Genomic DNA, 17,040 nt, shown 5'->3' with positions numbered 1-17,040 from the left:
TTCTTCAGTACTTTTTTTTAGAAAACCAGAAACTACAGTTCTTTGTTTCTTCTATGTTCCTACCATTGTGTTGTAACATACCCAAACGGATTATGAGGTGTTCTTCCAGTTTGCGTGTGGCCTCACCCTGGCAATGGTGGAGGCCCAGGACAGAATGGGAAAGGGAAGTAATTGTACGTATGCATCCTTTTACGAAGTGAAGCATATGATCAACAATTCTTTGTATGAAGTTACAAACATTTCAGTGTTGAAGAGGTCTGTCTGTGGAATTAAACCACAGCAAGGATACTGTCCATCACTGTCAGAGGCAAAACCTAAATTGTAACTTTGAATCACCTGCTATTTCCTTGAAGAGGAATCACAAGATATTTTATTTTCCCTGAATTTCCCTGCTTGCCTGATGTTAGGTAATTTTCAAAGTTTTAATGGAGGATCAGGGATGGTGAACAAATCACACAAAGTGCCGGAGTAACTCAGCGGGTCAAGCAGCATCTCGAAAGAGCATAGTTAGGTGGTGTTCAAAAGGGAACTGCAGATGCTGGAATATCGAAGGTACACAAAATTGCTGGGGAAACTCAGCGGGTGCAGCAGCATCTATGGAGCGAAGGAGGTGGTGTTTCTCGTTGGGACCCTTCTTCAGCCAATTTGGTTTAGAATCATACAGTACAGAATCATACAGTGCAGAAAACAGACCATTCGGCCCAACTCATCCATGCCGACCAAGATGCCTCATTAATGTTAGTCCCACATTTGGCCCATATTCCTCTAAATCTTTCCTATCCATGTATCTGCACAAATGTCTTTTAAATGCTGTTATAGTACCTGCCTCAACTACCTCCTCTGGTACAAAGTGCTGGAGTAACACTGCGGATCAGGCAGCATCTCTTGAGAACATGAATAGGTGATGTTTCAGTCCTGAAGACTGAATGTATAGGTAATATTTCGGATCGGGACCTTTCAGACTGATTCTAACCTTTTTACATTTCTAACATTTTTGTGTCTTTTTTTTGTGAACCAGCATCTGCAATTACTTCTTCAAAGCAGTTAGAGAGGAGGTTGTGAAGAAGGGATTCGGCCCGAAACGTCGCCTATTTCCTTCGCTCCATAGATGCTGCTGCACCCGCTGAGTTTCCCCAGCAATTTTGTGTACCTTCTGCAATTACTTCTATGCGCATATCTCCTCTAGCAGTACACTTCACCTATCCATGTTCTCCAGAAATGCTGAGTCTCGACCCCTGAAACGTCCCCTGCCGCCTGACCCGCTGTTACTTCAGCAATTTGTGTTTTATTTTGCCAGAGAAGATATTGAGGCATAACAGCATACTACATAACAACATTTAAAATACAATTGGACAGGTACATGGATAGGAAAGGTTTGGTGTCCTTCTGTGTATCTCCTCTGACCTTGGTCCGCTCCGCTCCACATGCCTACCACCCTCTGAGAGGGAAAACAAAAGTTGCCCAGGTTCCGAGAGGAGACAGTACACACCAAACAAAAAAACGGGTAGAATATACGCACGGGTCCTGAAGAAGTCGTAGACTGGACACAACTCACTGGGATACATTTTGGAGATGGACCGATTGCTGGAGCTGGGGCCAGAGCCCCGCCTCCCGCTGGTGTTGCGGCGCGCGGCTCCGCCATGTGACCCGAATGGAATGAAAACAATGTGGAGCGCAGCTGTCAATCAGGCGCGTCCCAGCTCCGGCCCACATTCTGAGAGGGAGCAGCGAGCGGAGGATAGTCGCCGAGCGACAGCCCGAACGGTGCAGCGGCTGCCTGGATAGCACCAGCACTACTAGCAAGACCCTTGTCTCCAAAAGCGGGGCCGGAACACCAGTGAAAAACAAGTAAGTGATAAACTTTTATTTAAAAAACCCCCCACCGTACCAGCTCTCACCGGTTGAACTGTATCACTACATTTATCATATTTAAACATTTCATACGTCAAATTCTTTGGCCTACATGTTTAAATTTCTTTGCACTTAATAATGAAACTAAGCTGAGTCGACCAATGCTTATTTTAATGTAGTATTAGATAGACCGTGACGTTTGTCAACGATTTGAGTTATTCTTGAAGATTGGCCAGATCTGTGCGATTTAAGTAACTTTTAATGATGTTGGTAAATTGTGGCTTATTTTTTTCCCTCTCTCTATTCCCACAGCGCAACATGGTGTCGCTGGCAGATTGAAATGCATTTTCTCCCTGCTCTGGAATGCGGTTGCTTGGGCCGAGGTGCGTTCCTTTGGCTTTCATCCGCATAACTTCGCGCAAAAAAGAGAGAAACTGCGGTGACTCCAAACTGCCTGCATTTACACCCCATTAAATCGGAGACAGTCCTGGGTAGACGATCTGTGCTTTTTTTTTAAAGGTATGATTAAGGATAGAATGTATACGTTTTCGATGGTAACGTACTATTAAAATTCCTCGTCCTGTCACGTTTAAAAAAAAACTCCGCTAATTTGAAGCTGTTTCTTTTTTTAACTATAATCTCAAAGGAAGCAAAGCTAAGGAAAATCCTATTCCACGAACTCTTTGGGCTGTGGTCACTTCGAGGGAAGTTCCCACTTTGGGAGAGTTCGCGTGTCGCTTTGGAAACATACGGATTTCAGACTTTTTTTAAGCCAGTCAAAGAAAGACCCTCCGATGACAGCTTCGAGTAGCTACAGACGTCTGCTGAATCAAAGCTGAATCAGGGCTGCATATGAAACTTACATGCTTGTCATCGGCGACTTTAAATCTTGAGTTAGGTGTAAAATGCTAAGTTTAATGTAGCTTCAGGGGAACTATATAGATAGATAGATAGATAGATAGATAGATAGATAGATAGATAGATAGATAGATAGATATAGTTCCTCTTAAGCTCCATTATATCACGCGATCGATATAGCCAGTTGTGTGCGATTTACAGTATATATATATATATATATATATATATATAGTTCCCCTTAAGCTACATTAAACTTAGTATTTTACACCTCTCAACATTTAAAGTCGCCGATGACACACACGCACACACACACACACACACACACACACACACACACACACACACACACACACACACACAAATGATATAAATGAAGATCACGCGATATATGTATATATCGCGTGATCCTCATTTCGAACAACGATGTTTCTAATGTTTAACGATATTACAATCGAAAGAGCTGGTTTCAATTTATCGGAAGAGTGAAATTAGCAGTTATTTCAGATAATCGATACTCAATTCTCTGTTCTATTTGTAACTTGACCACGTAGTAATAATGGAGAAAATGAAACTACAAACGAAAGAGGGGTGATTTTAATTTATTAGAAGAGTGGAAATATTTTTGGCAAAATTCTTTCAAATAATGTAATCATAATTCTTTATTCTCTTTTTGTAACTTTAGCACTTGGGAAGGAGGGAGAAAATGGGGAACTATAAGTTGGTTGACCTGATATCTAGAGCAGATATGATAATGGCATTTGGGAGATATTTGGAAGGGCAATAGATATGCAGGGGATGGAGGGTTATGGATTGTGTGTAGGCAGATGAGATTGGCATCTTTTGGATTGGCACATGGACATTGAGGGATATAGGTTGTGTGCAGATAAACAAATGATAGTCCTCACCCGAGACTGCGAGCACTTGATGTTGATTCCGCGGTGGAAGCGATCCCAGGCAAGGGATGTTAAGTCCACTCCCCACGATAGGGCTCAGTCCGAGGAGGCTTCCAGCTCCATCGATGGAAGGCCGCAGAGCCCGGAGAATGTGATCTGAAAATTGATCACATCTCCGGGAAGGTAAGAACCTGAAAAAAAGTTTTCCCCGATCTCCTCCCCCCCCTTACCCCCCACATAAAACAAACCGAAGAACATTAAAACAAAACTTTTAACAAACTTAAAAAAAATAACAAAAAGAGTGAAAAGACGAACAGACTGCCGGCAGGGCAGCCATCTCCCCGGCACCCCTGGTGGTCTTTTCATAGTTGATAGAGACATTTATTCATGGTCTAAATGAATGGAGGCACAGGTTGAAAGGAGCAAACAGCCTAGATCTACTGTTATTTCTTATGTTCTCATATTGGTTAAATCCCACAGTTAGTATTGTTAACATTAGTAGAAACAAAGAACTGCAGATGCTGGTTTATGCAAAGATAGACACGGAGTGCTGGAGTAACTCAGCAGGTCAGGCAGCATCTGGAGAAAAAGGGTGTGACGTTTTGGGTCGGGACCAGACATTTCTCCAGAAATGCTGCCTGATCCGCTGAGTTACTTCACCAATTTGTGTCTATCTTTATTAACATTAGTGTTCATTTACATGTTGTATTTAATGCATATTTCAGACTTGCAAAATGATTAATGTATGCTGTACATTTGTATTTCATTGCAACAATCTACATCCAAATTATAATCCAAAATAATGATAATTTAAGATGTATATCTGTTAATCGATGTTTTAGTTTGCTTTTTAAAAACAAAGGTATGACTTTTCCCAGAGTACATACACCTGGGAAATGCAAGGTACAGATGCAAAACCTGACAGAATGCCAGTTTGATTGGTGATGTCAATAATTGAACAGCAACATAATTGCTAACCATCACTTTGTACTCCTGGAAACTTGTCAACTTAGAAACATTTGTACCAATTGACCGTGACTTGGATTTCAACTTCCGGGTAAATTTCCTCTTTATTATCTCTTTGCATTGGTGGATTTTTCTGTTTATGGCCGGAAGCTTATGTATAATGTGGTTTTATGCTTCATTAAGCTAACTACAATTATCTGATTTCCAACAATCTTTAAATTATTTTTAAATATTACTTGGGGAATTAGCAGTTGAACAATATATGTTATCAACTTTTTCAAAAGGAGAAGTAATTTTAATTATTGTAGAGCACATCAGAGGTGATTTAAATGTACACACGGTACAGGAGACTATGGTAAATGAAAATATTGGCAGAAGACATAGAAACATAGAAACATAGAAATTAGGTGCAGGAGTAGGCCATTCGGCCCTTCGAGCCTGCACCGCCATTCAATATGATCATGGCTGATCATCCAACTCAGTATCCCGTACCTGCCTTCTCTCCATACCCTCTGATCCCCTTAGCCACAAGGGCCACATCTAACTCCCTCTTAAATAAGACATTTGCACAATACAGACATGAAAGTTTTCAGCATCATCTCTGAAACGGTACTTGCATCAGCAATAAAACACAGTGCTGCAGTAACTCTGCAAGTCAGAGGGCAAATCTGGAGGACACGGATAGGCGATGGTTCGAGTTGGAACCCTTCTGCAGACTGGGCAGGGATAGAGTCATATAGTTGTACAGCACGGAAACAGGCCCTTCGACCCAGCATGCTCATGTTGACTAAGATGCCCCTTTTATTCTAGTCCCACCTGCCTGCATTTGGCCCATATCCCTCTAAACCTTTCCTATCCAAGTACCTGTCCTAGTGTCTTTTAAATATTGTTATAGTAGAAACATAGAAAAACAGGTGCAGGAGTAGGCCATTCGACCCTTCGAACCAGCACTGCCATTCAATATGATCATGGTTGATCATCTAAAATCAGTACCCCGTTCCTGCTTTTTCCCCATATCCCTTGATTCTTTTAGCCCTAAGAGCTAAATCTAACGCTCTCTTGAAAACATCCAGTGAATTGGCCTCCACTGCCTTCTGTGGCAGAGAATTCCACATATTTACAACTCTCTGCGTGAAGAAGTTTTTCCTCATCTCAGTCCTAAATGGCCTCCCCCTTATTCTTAAACTGTGGCCCCTGGTTCTGGACTCCCCCAACATCTGAAACATTTTTCCTGCATCGAGCCTGTCCAATTCTTTATGAATTTTATATGTTTCCATAAGATCCCTTCTCATCCTTCTAAATTCCAGTGAATACAAGCCCAGTCGACCCATTCTTTTATCATATGTCAGTCCCACCATCCTGGGAATTAACCTGGTGAACCTACGCTGCACTCCCTCAATAGCAATAATGTCCTCAAATTAGGAGATCAAAATTGCACACAATACTTGAGGTGTGGTCTCACCAGGGCCCTGTGCAACTGTAGCAGGACCTCCTTACTCCTAAACTCAAATCCTCTCGCAATGAAGGCCAACATGCCATTAGCTTTCTTCACTTCCTGCTGTACTTGCATGCTTACCTACAGTGACTGATGTACAAGCATACCAGGTCCTGTTGCACCTCCCTCAACAACTTCCTTTGGCAGCTTGTTCCGTACACGCACCACTCTCTGTGTGAAAAAGTTGCCCCTCTGGTTCCTATTAAATCTTTCCCCTTTTAACCTAGACCTAAACTCTAGTTCTTGACACCCCTGCTCTAGGTAAAATACTTGCATCCACCCTATCTATTCCATTGTTTGTTTCGGAAAGAACTGCAGATGCTGGAAAAATAGGTAGACAAAAAATGCTGGAGAAACTCAGCGGGTGAGGCAGCATCTATGGAGAGAAGGAATATTCCGCAGCACCCGGAGAAAACCCGTGTGGTCACAGAGAGGGAATATTCCTTCTCTCCATAGATGCTGCCTCACCCGCTGAGTTTCTCCAGCATTTTTTGTCTACGATCTATTTCCCTCATGATTTTATACACCAGGAATGTTTCCGGTTTGGATCCTTACCATCAGCATTATCAGTTAACAATGAAAACCTGAGCTCAAATGATCTTTGTTTATTGATCAAATGTATTTCAAGTTACTTACATTGGTTTGAAAAAAAAATTGTGTTATTTTTAAGACAATAGCCAATAAAAATGTAGTTGTTAGATTCTTTTAGACCTCAGAGATACAGTCCTTCAGCCCACCGGGTCCGCATTGACCAGCAATCACCCCGTACACTAGCACTATCTTACACACTAGGGATAATGTATAATTTTACCAAGCCAATTGAATTACAAACCTGTATGTGTTTGGAAGATGGGAGGAAACCAGAGCACCCGGAGAAAACCCACGTGGTCACAGGGAGAATATACAAACTGTAAACACGAGACTCTGGCACTGTAAGGCAGCAACTATACTGCTGCGCCAGCGTGCACCTGTCAAAGTCCTAGAGAACACGGCGTTTGAACTGGGTCCAGTGGATCTTGAGGGCTGGCATATTATAGGCCTTGGTTGCTTTCTTTAATTTGTTGAACTGCTAGCAAGTACTTTTTGGTCGGCAATTAAAGATGAACGTCTAACAATACTCAACAAATATGGGGCTAATGATTGGCAATGTGAATATACGTTCTCAAAATAGTAGGTGTTGCAGAAGTTAGGACAGGGCATCAGTATCTCCAATTCAACACTGTGACAAAGGATATGAAATGTCTTCAATTTCATAGTTTCCTTGGAATGAATACTATAAAGCTATCGTGTAAGGAAAATGTTGTCATAAATTTCTTGAAATGAGAAAGGAAAATGTAGCAGCTGGATTAATTTTTGATGTTTATATAATATTTGGCTTTCAAGCATGTTAGTTGTAACTAATAGTGCAATGTAGAAAATAGCTCAAACATGATTAGATTCAATATATGAATATATTATTTTATATATTGTCCATCAATTTAATTGTACAAAAGTGATAAACAGGACTCTGATCCTTGTTTTACGAGAGGATTATCTTTGATAACGTCCAATAGTTTCTATATAGCGACACAAAAGCCAATTTTCCGAAAGAGAATTAACTGCCAATCAAAAAGGACCTAGTACAGGTGCACAACCTTTTATCCGAAATTCCAAATAACGAAAAGCTCCGAATAGCGGACATTTTTTCGGTCCTTGAAGAAAGGTCCTTGAAGACGTTCACCGAGGGCGGCCCGCAGAGGTGACAGCGGAACCTCCGGTCGGTCCTCGAAGAAAGGGGAACTAAATCCCCATTCATAAAAGAGAAGGTGAGGGTATATTGCGCGGGAGGGTTAATAATTGACAATCTGCTGCTGCCTGCCCGCTGAGTTAAAAAGTTCCCATGGTAGACTCACGATACACAGTGTATCGTGAATCTTGCTTGGGAACTTTTTAACTCAGCGGGCAGACAGCAGCAGATTGTCGCTCCCTTCAGTTTCACCCCACCTACACCCCTCTGCTTCCCAGCCATGTGTGTGACCCCTTCCCTCCCCTCTCCATCTCCCCGCCCATTGCACCGGCGCGGGGGCTTTGCACTGTCTTCACGTCGGCGATGCCAGCAGGTCAGTGCCAGTCACCGGAGACGTCAGGACCAACGGGACACCGACTGCAAGCACGGAGATCCCAGAGACTCACAGCCAGCAGCAACTCTAGCCCAGCCCCGTTCCAACTCCAGAGGAACCCGGGTTGCGGATGAGGGGGTGCAGCTCGGGCTGTGGGCGAACTGCCACTTGTCGCCATAGCGGCCCATCGGGGAGCGGATTCCTTTGGTGGGGGAGGGGGGTATTGTGCTGTTTGATCGCCCCCTGCTATCCCAGGGACAGGGAGACACAGCGGCTTTTGAGAATGGTGGGCAATCACTTCCAAAGTTCTGCCCACACAGTCAGTACACCTCTCCTACACTTGTCTCCCGCACTAAGATCATCTCGCAGAGAATGATCCCAGCCTAACCCTCCCTATTCTCTCCTATTCTGCAAGAAAAAACCACATTGAAGACTCAAACTCGCGATCGAGTAACTGCCGGGATCGAGGCGCAAACTCGCGACCTTGCGGATATGAGCCGAGCACTCTACCACTGAGCCAGCCGTTAAAATCTACGCTAAAAATCTTCCATTCCGAAAGCCGAAAAATTCCGAATTACGAAAAGTGTCTGGTCCCAAGGCTTTCGGATAAAAGGTTGTGCACCTGTAATTCAACAGATTTTTTAAAAAGCATCCAAGATTCGTAATGTGACAGACCTCAAGATCTGCAGGACCCAGTGTGTTATGTTACATTAGCTACACTTTAAACAATGTTTATTATATTGAATTATTATATTAAAACAAATAATAAACATCTGTAATCGCCTTACTGCAAAATTTGTATTAATGTCTGAAAACAATTAGTAAGCTGTGTGCTTGTAAGTGCTTTTAATTAACAAGTGTAACAAATTTGTTCATTTTCCTATTCAAGTCATTGCAAGTAAATCCCCTCCCTTTAATTTACATTACTGACTAAACCGATTCACTCATGGATAAAATAAATGAGTATTGCAATAACCTGCCTAAGCTTGTTATAAAATGCACTGCTCACATTTTTCTGCAAAGCTCTCCTGTACTATTTTGTGTTTAGTATAAATACTGTTTTTTTAATTATTCCAAAACTAGATAAAACATAGGGCAATTGGTTCAAATTATGAGCTTACATAACAGATCAAGAGAAGCAATATTTTATTTGATTGAGACAATTAGTTGAGTAGTCGTCATCTGATTATACTTTATTTTTTACAGATTCCATGAAATAATTGTTGTGTGATATTTAATATATGAAGCTATAATTGTACTGCCATGGCCACCTCTTCCTGCCTCCACCCCCACTCTTTCCACTCCATTGTGTAATATTATTCATGTTGCGCTGGTTAGTGATTTTGTTTTTCTCTGCTATCTGTTTGAAATTGGATGTGAGGTTTTGTGGATACTCTTAAAAACGTTACTCCAAACCAGAGGATTAAAAAATGTTAATTGTTTTGCGTTCCCTGACAGCAAAGTCTGGCATCACTAATTGTGGCAAGTTTTTTTTTTTTTTTTGGTGGTGTGGCCATTTCAGAGAAAGGAAATAACTAACATTGTCTGGCTGGAGCCAGAACAAGCAAATATCGTCCCTGTTGTCCAATCACAGTGTATTTGGCACTGTCTGAATGTGGGGGAGCTTCCTCTTTCGCCCCCTATAAATAGTGACTATTCTAAAGAGTTCTGCCTCTGTCTCTGAAAGAGAATGCAAGGTATTAAAGCTGTGCTGTAACTCCAGGAAGGATTATTATTAGAACGCAGCAACCAATGTATAATGCTGGTTAATCAAAAAATTGATATGTACAGAATACCTAATTATTGTGGAGTAATTAACAGAAAGATGAAAATCTGATTCTTTCAAACGCCTTCTGCTTCAATTTGAAGAGGTGATCAAATGAGCTGCAACAAAATCTGTAGAATAGGAGATGGCGATATACTTCCGATGACATAACAAACTATTCTGACTTACCGTCAGTGATCTGTTTGCTTAGTAATAGACTTGCTGGGAATGTGGCAATTACCGTCCATTCTTTGGCATTTCTTGACAAATGGTTTAAATGAGCGAATGAAATGCAAACTAAGTTTTTTAAAAAAAATCAAATATTTAAGAGTTATTGCAATTGTTTTGGCCTGGGTTTCACTGTGGATATATTTTGCTACCTTACATGCCTGAGTGATGATACATTGAGGAATTCACAGAGAAATTAACCACTACTCTACCCCACATGTAGGTAGATAAAGGAATTCCACAGGATAGATAGAAAACAATACAATATGACTGGCAAACGTTTGGATCCACAGTAGCTTCCACGATGTTCTAATGTGTACCACAAGAAAAAGTTTCAGGCCCTTAAAGAAACAAATCTCAGATTTAAACAATAGATCTTTGCTGGAAAGAGTGCAGGAGATCCAGCAACTTTGTGCATGATTCTTCAGTGCTGACAAGATTATCTATCTATGCCAAGAACGGAAGAGATCAACAAAGATAGCAAGGTAGTCAGTTCCTGCTGGGTAGAGCACTTGGACCTTCTTAACTGAAATTATAATGTACTATGAGGTTTCCCTAACCTCATTTCATCAACACACTATCTGCTCCTATCTTGCTCCAGCTCAACACATGGTCAAATGTACCATGGGTACAAAGATGAGCAACAAAAGCCCCTGGAGCAATTTGTATCCTAAAGAGCCTGTCCCACTTGGCCGTCATTTACGCGACAGGCCGGTAGTGACTGACGAGCGACGGTCGTGTGCGTCATCATGCGTCTGCACAGCCGTCCGGAGTGCGTGACGTCATTTGAAGATAGACACAAAATGCAGGAGTAACTCAGCGGGACCGGCAGCATCTCCGGAGAGAAGGAATGGATGATGTTTCGGGTCGAGTCTCTTCTTCAGTCTGAAGTCAGTCAGACCCGAAACGTCACCCATTGCTTCTCTCCAGAGATGCTGCTGGTCCAGCTGAGTTACTCCAGCAGTTTGTGTCTATCTCCAATCGTCTTGGCCCCGCTCTGGGAGTAGGAGTGGGGGCAGATCCGGATCCGCAACGGCCGTGAGCCCCAGGCCGAGCTCGGCGATCGTTTGCCTGCTTCTGCTGCTGTTGGAGGTGAGACATTGCGCTGCGCCAGGGTCTTGGGCCTGTCCCACTTTGGCCGTCAGTTACGCGACAGGCCGGTGGCGCACGAAGATTTAGTGCAGGGCGAAATCCACACTCCTCCACACCACTCCCGCGCTAACCACACACTAGCAGGTCGCGTAAATGGCACGTGAATGACGGCCAAGTGGGACAGGCCCATAACTGTAGCTTTGTTCTCCTTTCTAAACTTTCTACAATAATGAGGTGTCAAAGATCTAACCAGCAAATCCACCACTTTCCCAATCGCAATGCACAACTGGGTAATGCAACGCTGTGTCATTCATTGGCACAACAATTTTCACAATCTTCTTTACTTCAAGTTTGCTCTTTGCTTCAAATAAGCTTCCTACTACCATGGACCCAGATGGAATACAACGGAGCGGTGATGCACTTTGGCAGTTGGAATAAAGATTTAGGCTGTTTTCTAAATGGGGAGAGGATTCCAAAATCAGAGGTGCAAAGGAACTTTAGAGTGTTTTAGAGTGCCATCAGTCTGAAGAAGGGTTTCGGCTCAAAACGTTGCCTATTTCCTTCGCTCCATAGATGCAGCCTCACCCGCTGAGTTTCTGCAGCATTTTTGTCTACCTTTGGTGCAGGATTCCCAAAAGGTTAATTTGCAGGTTGAATTGGTATTAAGGAAGGTAAATGCAAATGCAATGTTAGCATTCATTTCGAGAGGACTAGAATATCAAAGCAGGGATGTAATGCTGAGGCTTTATAAGGCACTGGTCAGACCGCATTTCGAGTGTGTGAGCCGTTTTGGGCCCCATATCTGATGAAATATATGCTGGCATTGGAGAGGGTCCAGAGGAGGTTTATGTAAATGATTCCAGGGATGATTGGGCTTGACAGCTCTGTGCCTGTACTCGCTGGAGTTTAGGATAAGGGGAGGGAATCTCATTGAAACTTACTGAATAGTGAAAGGCCTGGATAGAATGGATGTGGAGAGGATGCTTCCATTAGTGGGAGAATCTTAATCTAGAGGGCACAGCCTTAGAATAAAGGGACATACCTTTGAAAGGAGATGAGGAGGAATTTCTTTAACCAGAGGGTGACTATGTGAAATTCATTTCCACAGAAGACTGTGAAGGCCAAATCATTGGGTATTTTTAAAGTGGAGATTAGCAGTTTCTTGATTAGTTACAGAGAAAGGTTGAACAAGTTAGGGCTTTATTCTTTGGAGCGCAGAAGGTTAAGGGGGGACTTGATAGAGGTTTTTAAAATGATGAGAGGGATAGACAGAGTTGACGTGGAAAAGCTTTTCCCACTGAGAGTAGGGAAGATTCAAACAAGGGGACATGACTTGAGAATTAAGGGACTGAAGTTTAGGGGTAACATGAGGGGGAACTTATTTACTCAGAGAGTGGTAGCTGTGTGGAATGAGCTTCCAGTGAAGGTGGTGGAGGCAGGTTCGTTTTTATCATTTAAAAATAAATTGGATAGTTATATGGATGGGAAAGGAATGGAGGGTTATGGTCTGAGCGCAGGTATATGGGACTAGGGGAGATTATGTGTTCGGCACGGACTAGAAGGGTCGAGATGGCCTGTTTCCGTGCTGTAATTGTTATATGGTTATATTATAAGGGTGTCAGAGGTTATGTGAAGAAGGCAGGAGAATGGGTTTGAGAAGGTGAGATAGATCAGCCATGATTGAATGGCAGAGTAGACCCGATGGGCTGAATGGCCTAATTCTGGTCCTATGACATGAACTTATGGCCTAACCAGTACATGGAATGGGAAACCGTCTAGTCTACATCATCTCCACTCTTGAACTACTGTCATTCCACTCATTCATCGAACTGCACTATGCGGATGACACTTGAATATATTCACACTCTGTAACCAAGCTCCTGGTTTTATCATTAAAGTGTATGAGAGAATGGGCCTTGCATTGATCCTCCATAAAAGGAATGTTCTCTATCAACTTGTCCCATTGCATATTACCTGACAATATTTTGGAAAATGTGGATCCGTTTTTCATAGTTTGGAGCCAATTCTCAATGAAAGCAGACAAATGCATAGAAATTCAGCCACTGCATCCAGCACAGACTTTGAGTGGAAATGTTCGAAGATCAAAACCCAGACTAGCACAAAGCTAATGATCTACTAGAAAGCAGTGATCTATGCTCTCCTGTACACTTTAGAAACATGACCTACTTCTAGCAGGCTCTTCAAAGGTACTGGGAAACTAACTCCCAACACCATCCAAAAAGTTGTCCAGTTTCATTGACAGAACTAATGTCAGCATCTTCTCCCAGGTCAACATTCCCATTATTGTGGTTCTAATATTTCCCCAGTGGACAGCTCACTTTGTTTCTATGTCTGACCCTAAGCTCCTGAAACTTGCACTCTGTTCAGTACACTGTATGGCAAGAGATTCCTAGGACAGAAAAAAGCTGCCTCACTGGAGATGTGGAGAATAATATTCTCATTGATTCTTGGTAATGTCTGACTGATCAGCTTTAAAATTAAGAAGGAGTATCGGAGATAGCAACAAGTACTTTAGTTTACTTTAAAGATACAGTGCGGAAGCAGATCCTTCAGCCCACCGAGTCTGCACCGACCATCCCAACAACTAGCCTACACATAATAGGGACAATTTACAATATTTACCGAAGCCATTTAACCTCCAAACCTGTATGTCTTTGGAATGTGGGTGGAAACTGGAGCACTTGGAGAAAACCCACACGGACACAGGAAGAACATAAACTCCATACAGACAGCACACATAGTCAGGATCGAACCGGTGTCTCTGGCGCTGCAAGGCAGCAACTCTACCACTGCGCCACGGTGCCGCCACACTGCTTATGCACAAGCATAAGGACTAAGTCAATTTGCTATCTTTAACTCGGACTACTATCCTTAAAACAAATATTTAAACAAAATGAATTGGTGTTTGTGTCAGAAGTAGCTGGAATTCATAAGTATCAAATACTGCTTACTGAAATAGTTTTTGTTTTTCTCTGAAATAAAGGATTGGAGGGGCCTCAACACTCTTGGTTCGGGAAAGAGATAAAAACAAGCCAGTATTCTTCTCTTTGCCAGCCAGAATATCCTGCTGGAAATTGTACTTGGTGGTCACTTGGCAAGGACAAGGTGAAACTTGGCAGTGAAGGCCTCCTGGGTCCATGTTTAAACGGACCCTCCCCCCCCCCCCCAGAAATTGTCCAATCTTTTTTTCTAACAAGAGGTTGGAACTTTTAAGAGAGCAGGAAAAAAGAGGGGAAATATTATCGCAGGGAAACTGTGCTTTCTTAATCACAGGGCAAATAGCTACATGGGCATCTAAGTACAGGATGTTCTTGGCAGTTTTTGAAAATAAACACATTTTTCACAGTTTGTTTGGAAATATACATGAAGCTTTGGGTCTTTCAACCTTTTCGTTGAGTTGTTGGAAGATTCATGCACATGTGCACGTACTTGCAGATGCATACAAAGAAAAATTAAATATTAATACAATTAATATGAATACAATTAAATGTCTCAGAAAATATTGCATTAAAAAAAAATTACTCTTCTTCTACATTTCAGCTAAAGATGCCCATGAGAATGAAATGAACACAAATTGGAAGACCACGAGTGAACATCTTTGATTGCAACAAACTATTAAAACTTCCTGAAAATCTGCCTCAAAAAAACCTGCAAAAAGAGCTTATTTATGAAAAGCAAAAGTTGTTTCTGTGATGAGGCCAAAGACATTTCCAGCCACTTCATATGCAGGAAACAGCCGCCAAAGACTACAGGAAATTCGGGAGGGATTGAAGCAACCTCCTAAATCTTCAAATCAGGGTTTGAATGGTGGCACTAACAGTGAAGCCCAACTTGATCCGAAAGCCACTGCTGGAAAAGATGCCACCAGACAGCAACAGATGCGACCTGTCCCAAAATTTGGCCCTTATCAGAAAGCTCTCCGTGAAATCAGAAACTCCCTGATGCCATTTGCAAATGAGTCGGGTCAATCCATTAGTGTTGAAGTAAACCGGCAGATGCTGCAAGAATTGGTGAATGCTGGATGTGAACAGGTATGCCTCGCCAATGTTACTTTTTGATCATGTGTTATTACTTTATAAGATGTCATGCTTTGAGTACCGCCAGGAAATAAAACGTTCACTGGCCTCAAATGTAATGCAATGGTTGTCAGACTTTCAACAACTGGATAACAAAAGAAGATAGCGGCAAGAAGTAAATGATTGAGGCAGGAGGAATTAATGGTAAAAAGTAGCAGTGACACAGTGCTAAAGCTGCTGCCTTGCAGCGTTAGACACTCGGGATCGATCCTGACCATGGTGCTGTCTGTATGGAGTTTGTACGTTCTCCCCGTGACCATGTGGGTTTTCTCCAGGAGCTCTGGTTTCCTGCCACATTCCAAAATCATGCAGGTTTGTAGATTAATTACCTTCGGTAAAAATTGTAAATTGTCTCGAGTGTGTAGGATAGTGCTGGTCCATGGGGATCGCTGGTCAGTGTGGACTTGGTCAGCCGAAGGGCCTGTTTCTATGTTGTATCTCTTAAACCAAACTAAACTGTCGTCCCTCTCTTCGCCCTGCCACCTTCAGCCGTTGTGCCCCGGGTGGGGGGGGCTCCTGCAGCTAACCTTGAGGGCGTGGATGTTAAGACCCCCGGTTCTTCTTTACCTCCCTTCCCCATTAAAGAGGAGAGATGTAGATGTGAATGCTGGATCAACAGTTTCCATTTCAAGTTGCAACTTGGAAAGATTGTTGTTGGTTTGTCATCACTGGGTATATATCCTGGAGCTTCCTGTACAATGGCACCATGAGAATATTTTCACGAGAAGTCTGCAGCAGTTCAATGTGGTGATTCACTACCATTTTAAGAGCTATTTGGGATGGTCAGTGGACACACAGTATGAATAAATTTCTGTATGTATCCATGATATATTTAAAAAGTTATGAACAAAATACATGCCGGTTTGCCCAATATTGGATGGAAAGTAAACAATGTGGAGGATGCAATCTGTAAAGGTTCAGCCAGGTTAAGTGAGTGAGCAAAAGGTGATGGTAGATGGAGTTAATTTGGAAAGTGTTAAGTGAGCTATTTTTGTGGGAAGAAAAATATTTTTTTATCAACCCATGAAATAGGTTGATAAATCCTGGAGCCCAGAGTGACTTTAGTGTATTGGTTCATTAACCACAGAGAGTTTTAGATGCAGGCAATTTGGAAAGAAAGTTACATATTGTTCTTTATTGAAAAAGGACTAAAGTAAATGCACAGAACGCCATACAGCACTGAAACAGGATTCCCTGGCCTACCAAGTCCACACTGACCATCAAGCACCCACCTGTACTATTCACACTTTTAGATTTTTCCGTATTTCCATCGACTTTCCCCAGACTAGGGGCAATTTACAGTGATGAGTTAGTCTGCCATCCAGCAGTTCTTTGGATTGTGGAATGAAGCACCTGGAGGAAGCCCACACAGTCACAGGGAGCTTCATAGTTACAGAGAAACACAGCGTGGATCTGGCCACAAAGTGCTGGAGTAACTCAGCAGGTCAGGTCTGGAGAACATGAATAGGTGATGTTTCGGGTCAAGGCCCTTCTTCCCTTCAGCCCAACTTCTCCATGTGCAAACTCCACACAAAGGTCAGGGTCTGGCCTGGATAGATGGAACTCTGAGGTAGCTGCTCTACCTGCTGTGTCACTATGCTGCCACATTTTTGTAAAGCATTCAGACAGAGTCATTTTATTTTGAATTTGATGAATTTGATTCCTTTATTGTCATTCAGACCTTTCGGTCTGAACG

The 17,040-nt window shown here is 42.4% G+C and overlaps 1 protein-coding gene across 2 annotated transcripts in view; it reads left to right on the top strand.

Annotated features, from left to right (window-relative positions):
- Window positions 1–1,649: 1,649 nt before the first annotated feature.
- lats2 (large tumor suppressor kinase 2) overlaps window positions 1,650–17,040 on the top strand; it is a 53,275-nt gene continuing 37,884 nt past the window's right edge. The window contains exons 1-3 of one of the 2 annotated variants that reach the window (XM_033022741.1): window positions 1,650–1,848; window positions 2,164–2,370; window positions 14,809–15,299. In XM_033022741.1, the coding sequence (XP_032878632.1) occupies window positions 14,961–15,299 (339 nt within the window). In that variant the 5' untranslated portion in view covers window positions 1,650–1,848; window positions 2,164–2,370; window positions 14,809–14,960. The remainder of the gene's footprint in view (window positions 1,849–2,163; window positions 2,371–14,808; window positions 15,300–17,040) is intronic. The other variant, XM_033022742.1, reaches the window with a different exon arrangement.

The sequence above is a fragment of the Amblyraja radiata genome, chromosome 6, assembly GCF_010909765.2.
Source record: "Amblyraja radiata isolate CabotCenter1 chromosome 6, sAmbRad1.1.pri, whole genome shotgun sequence".
Lineage (NCBI taxonomy): Eukaryota > Metazoa > Chordata > Chondrichthyes > Rajiformes > Rajidae > Amblyraja > Amblyraja radiata.
This window is presented reverse-complemented; position numbering and strand designations above follow the sequence as displayed.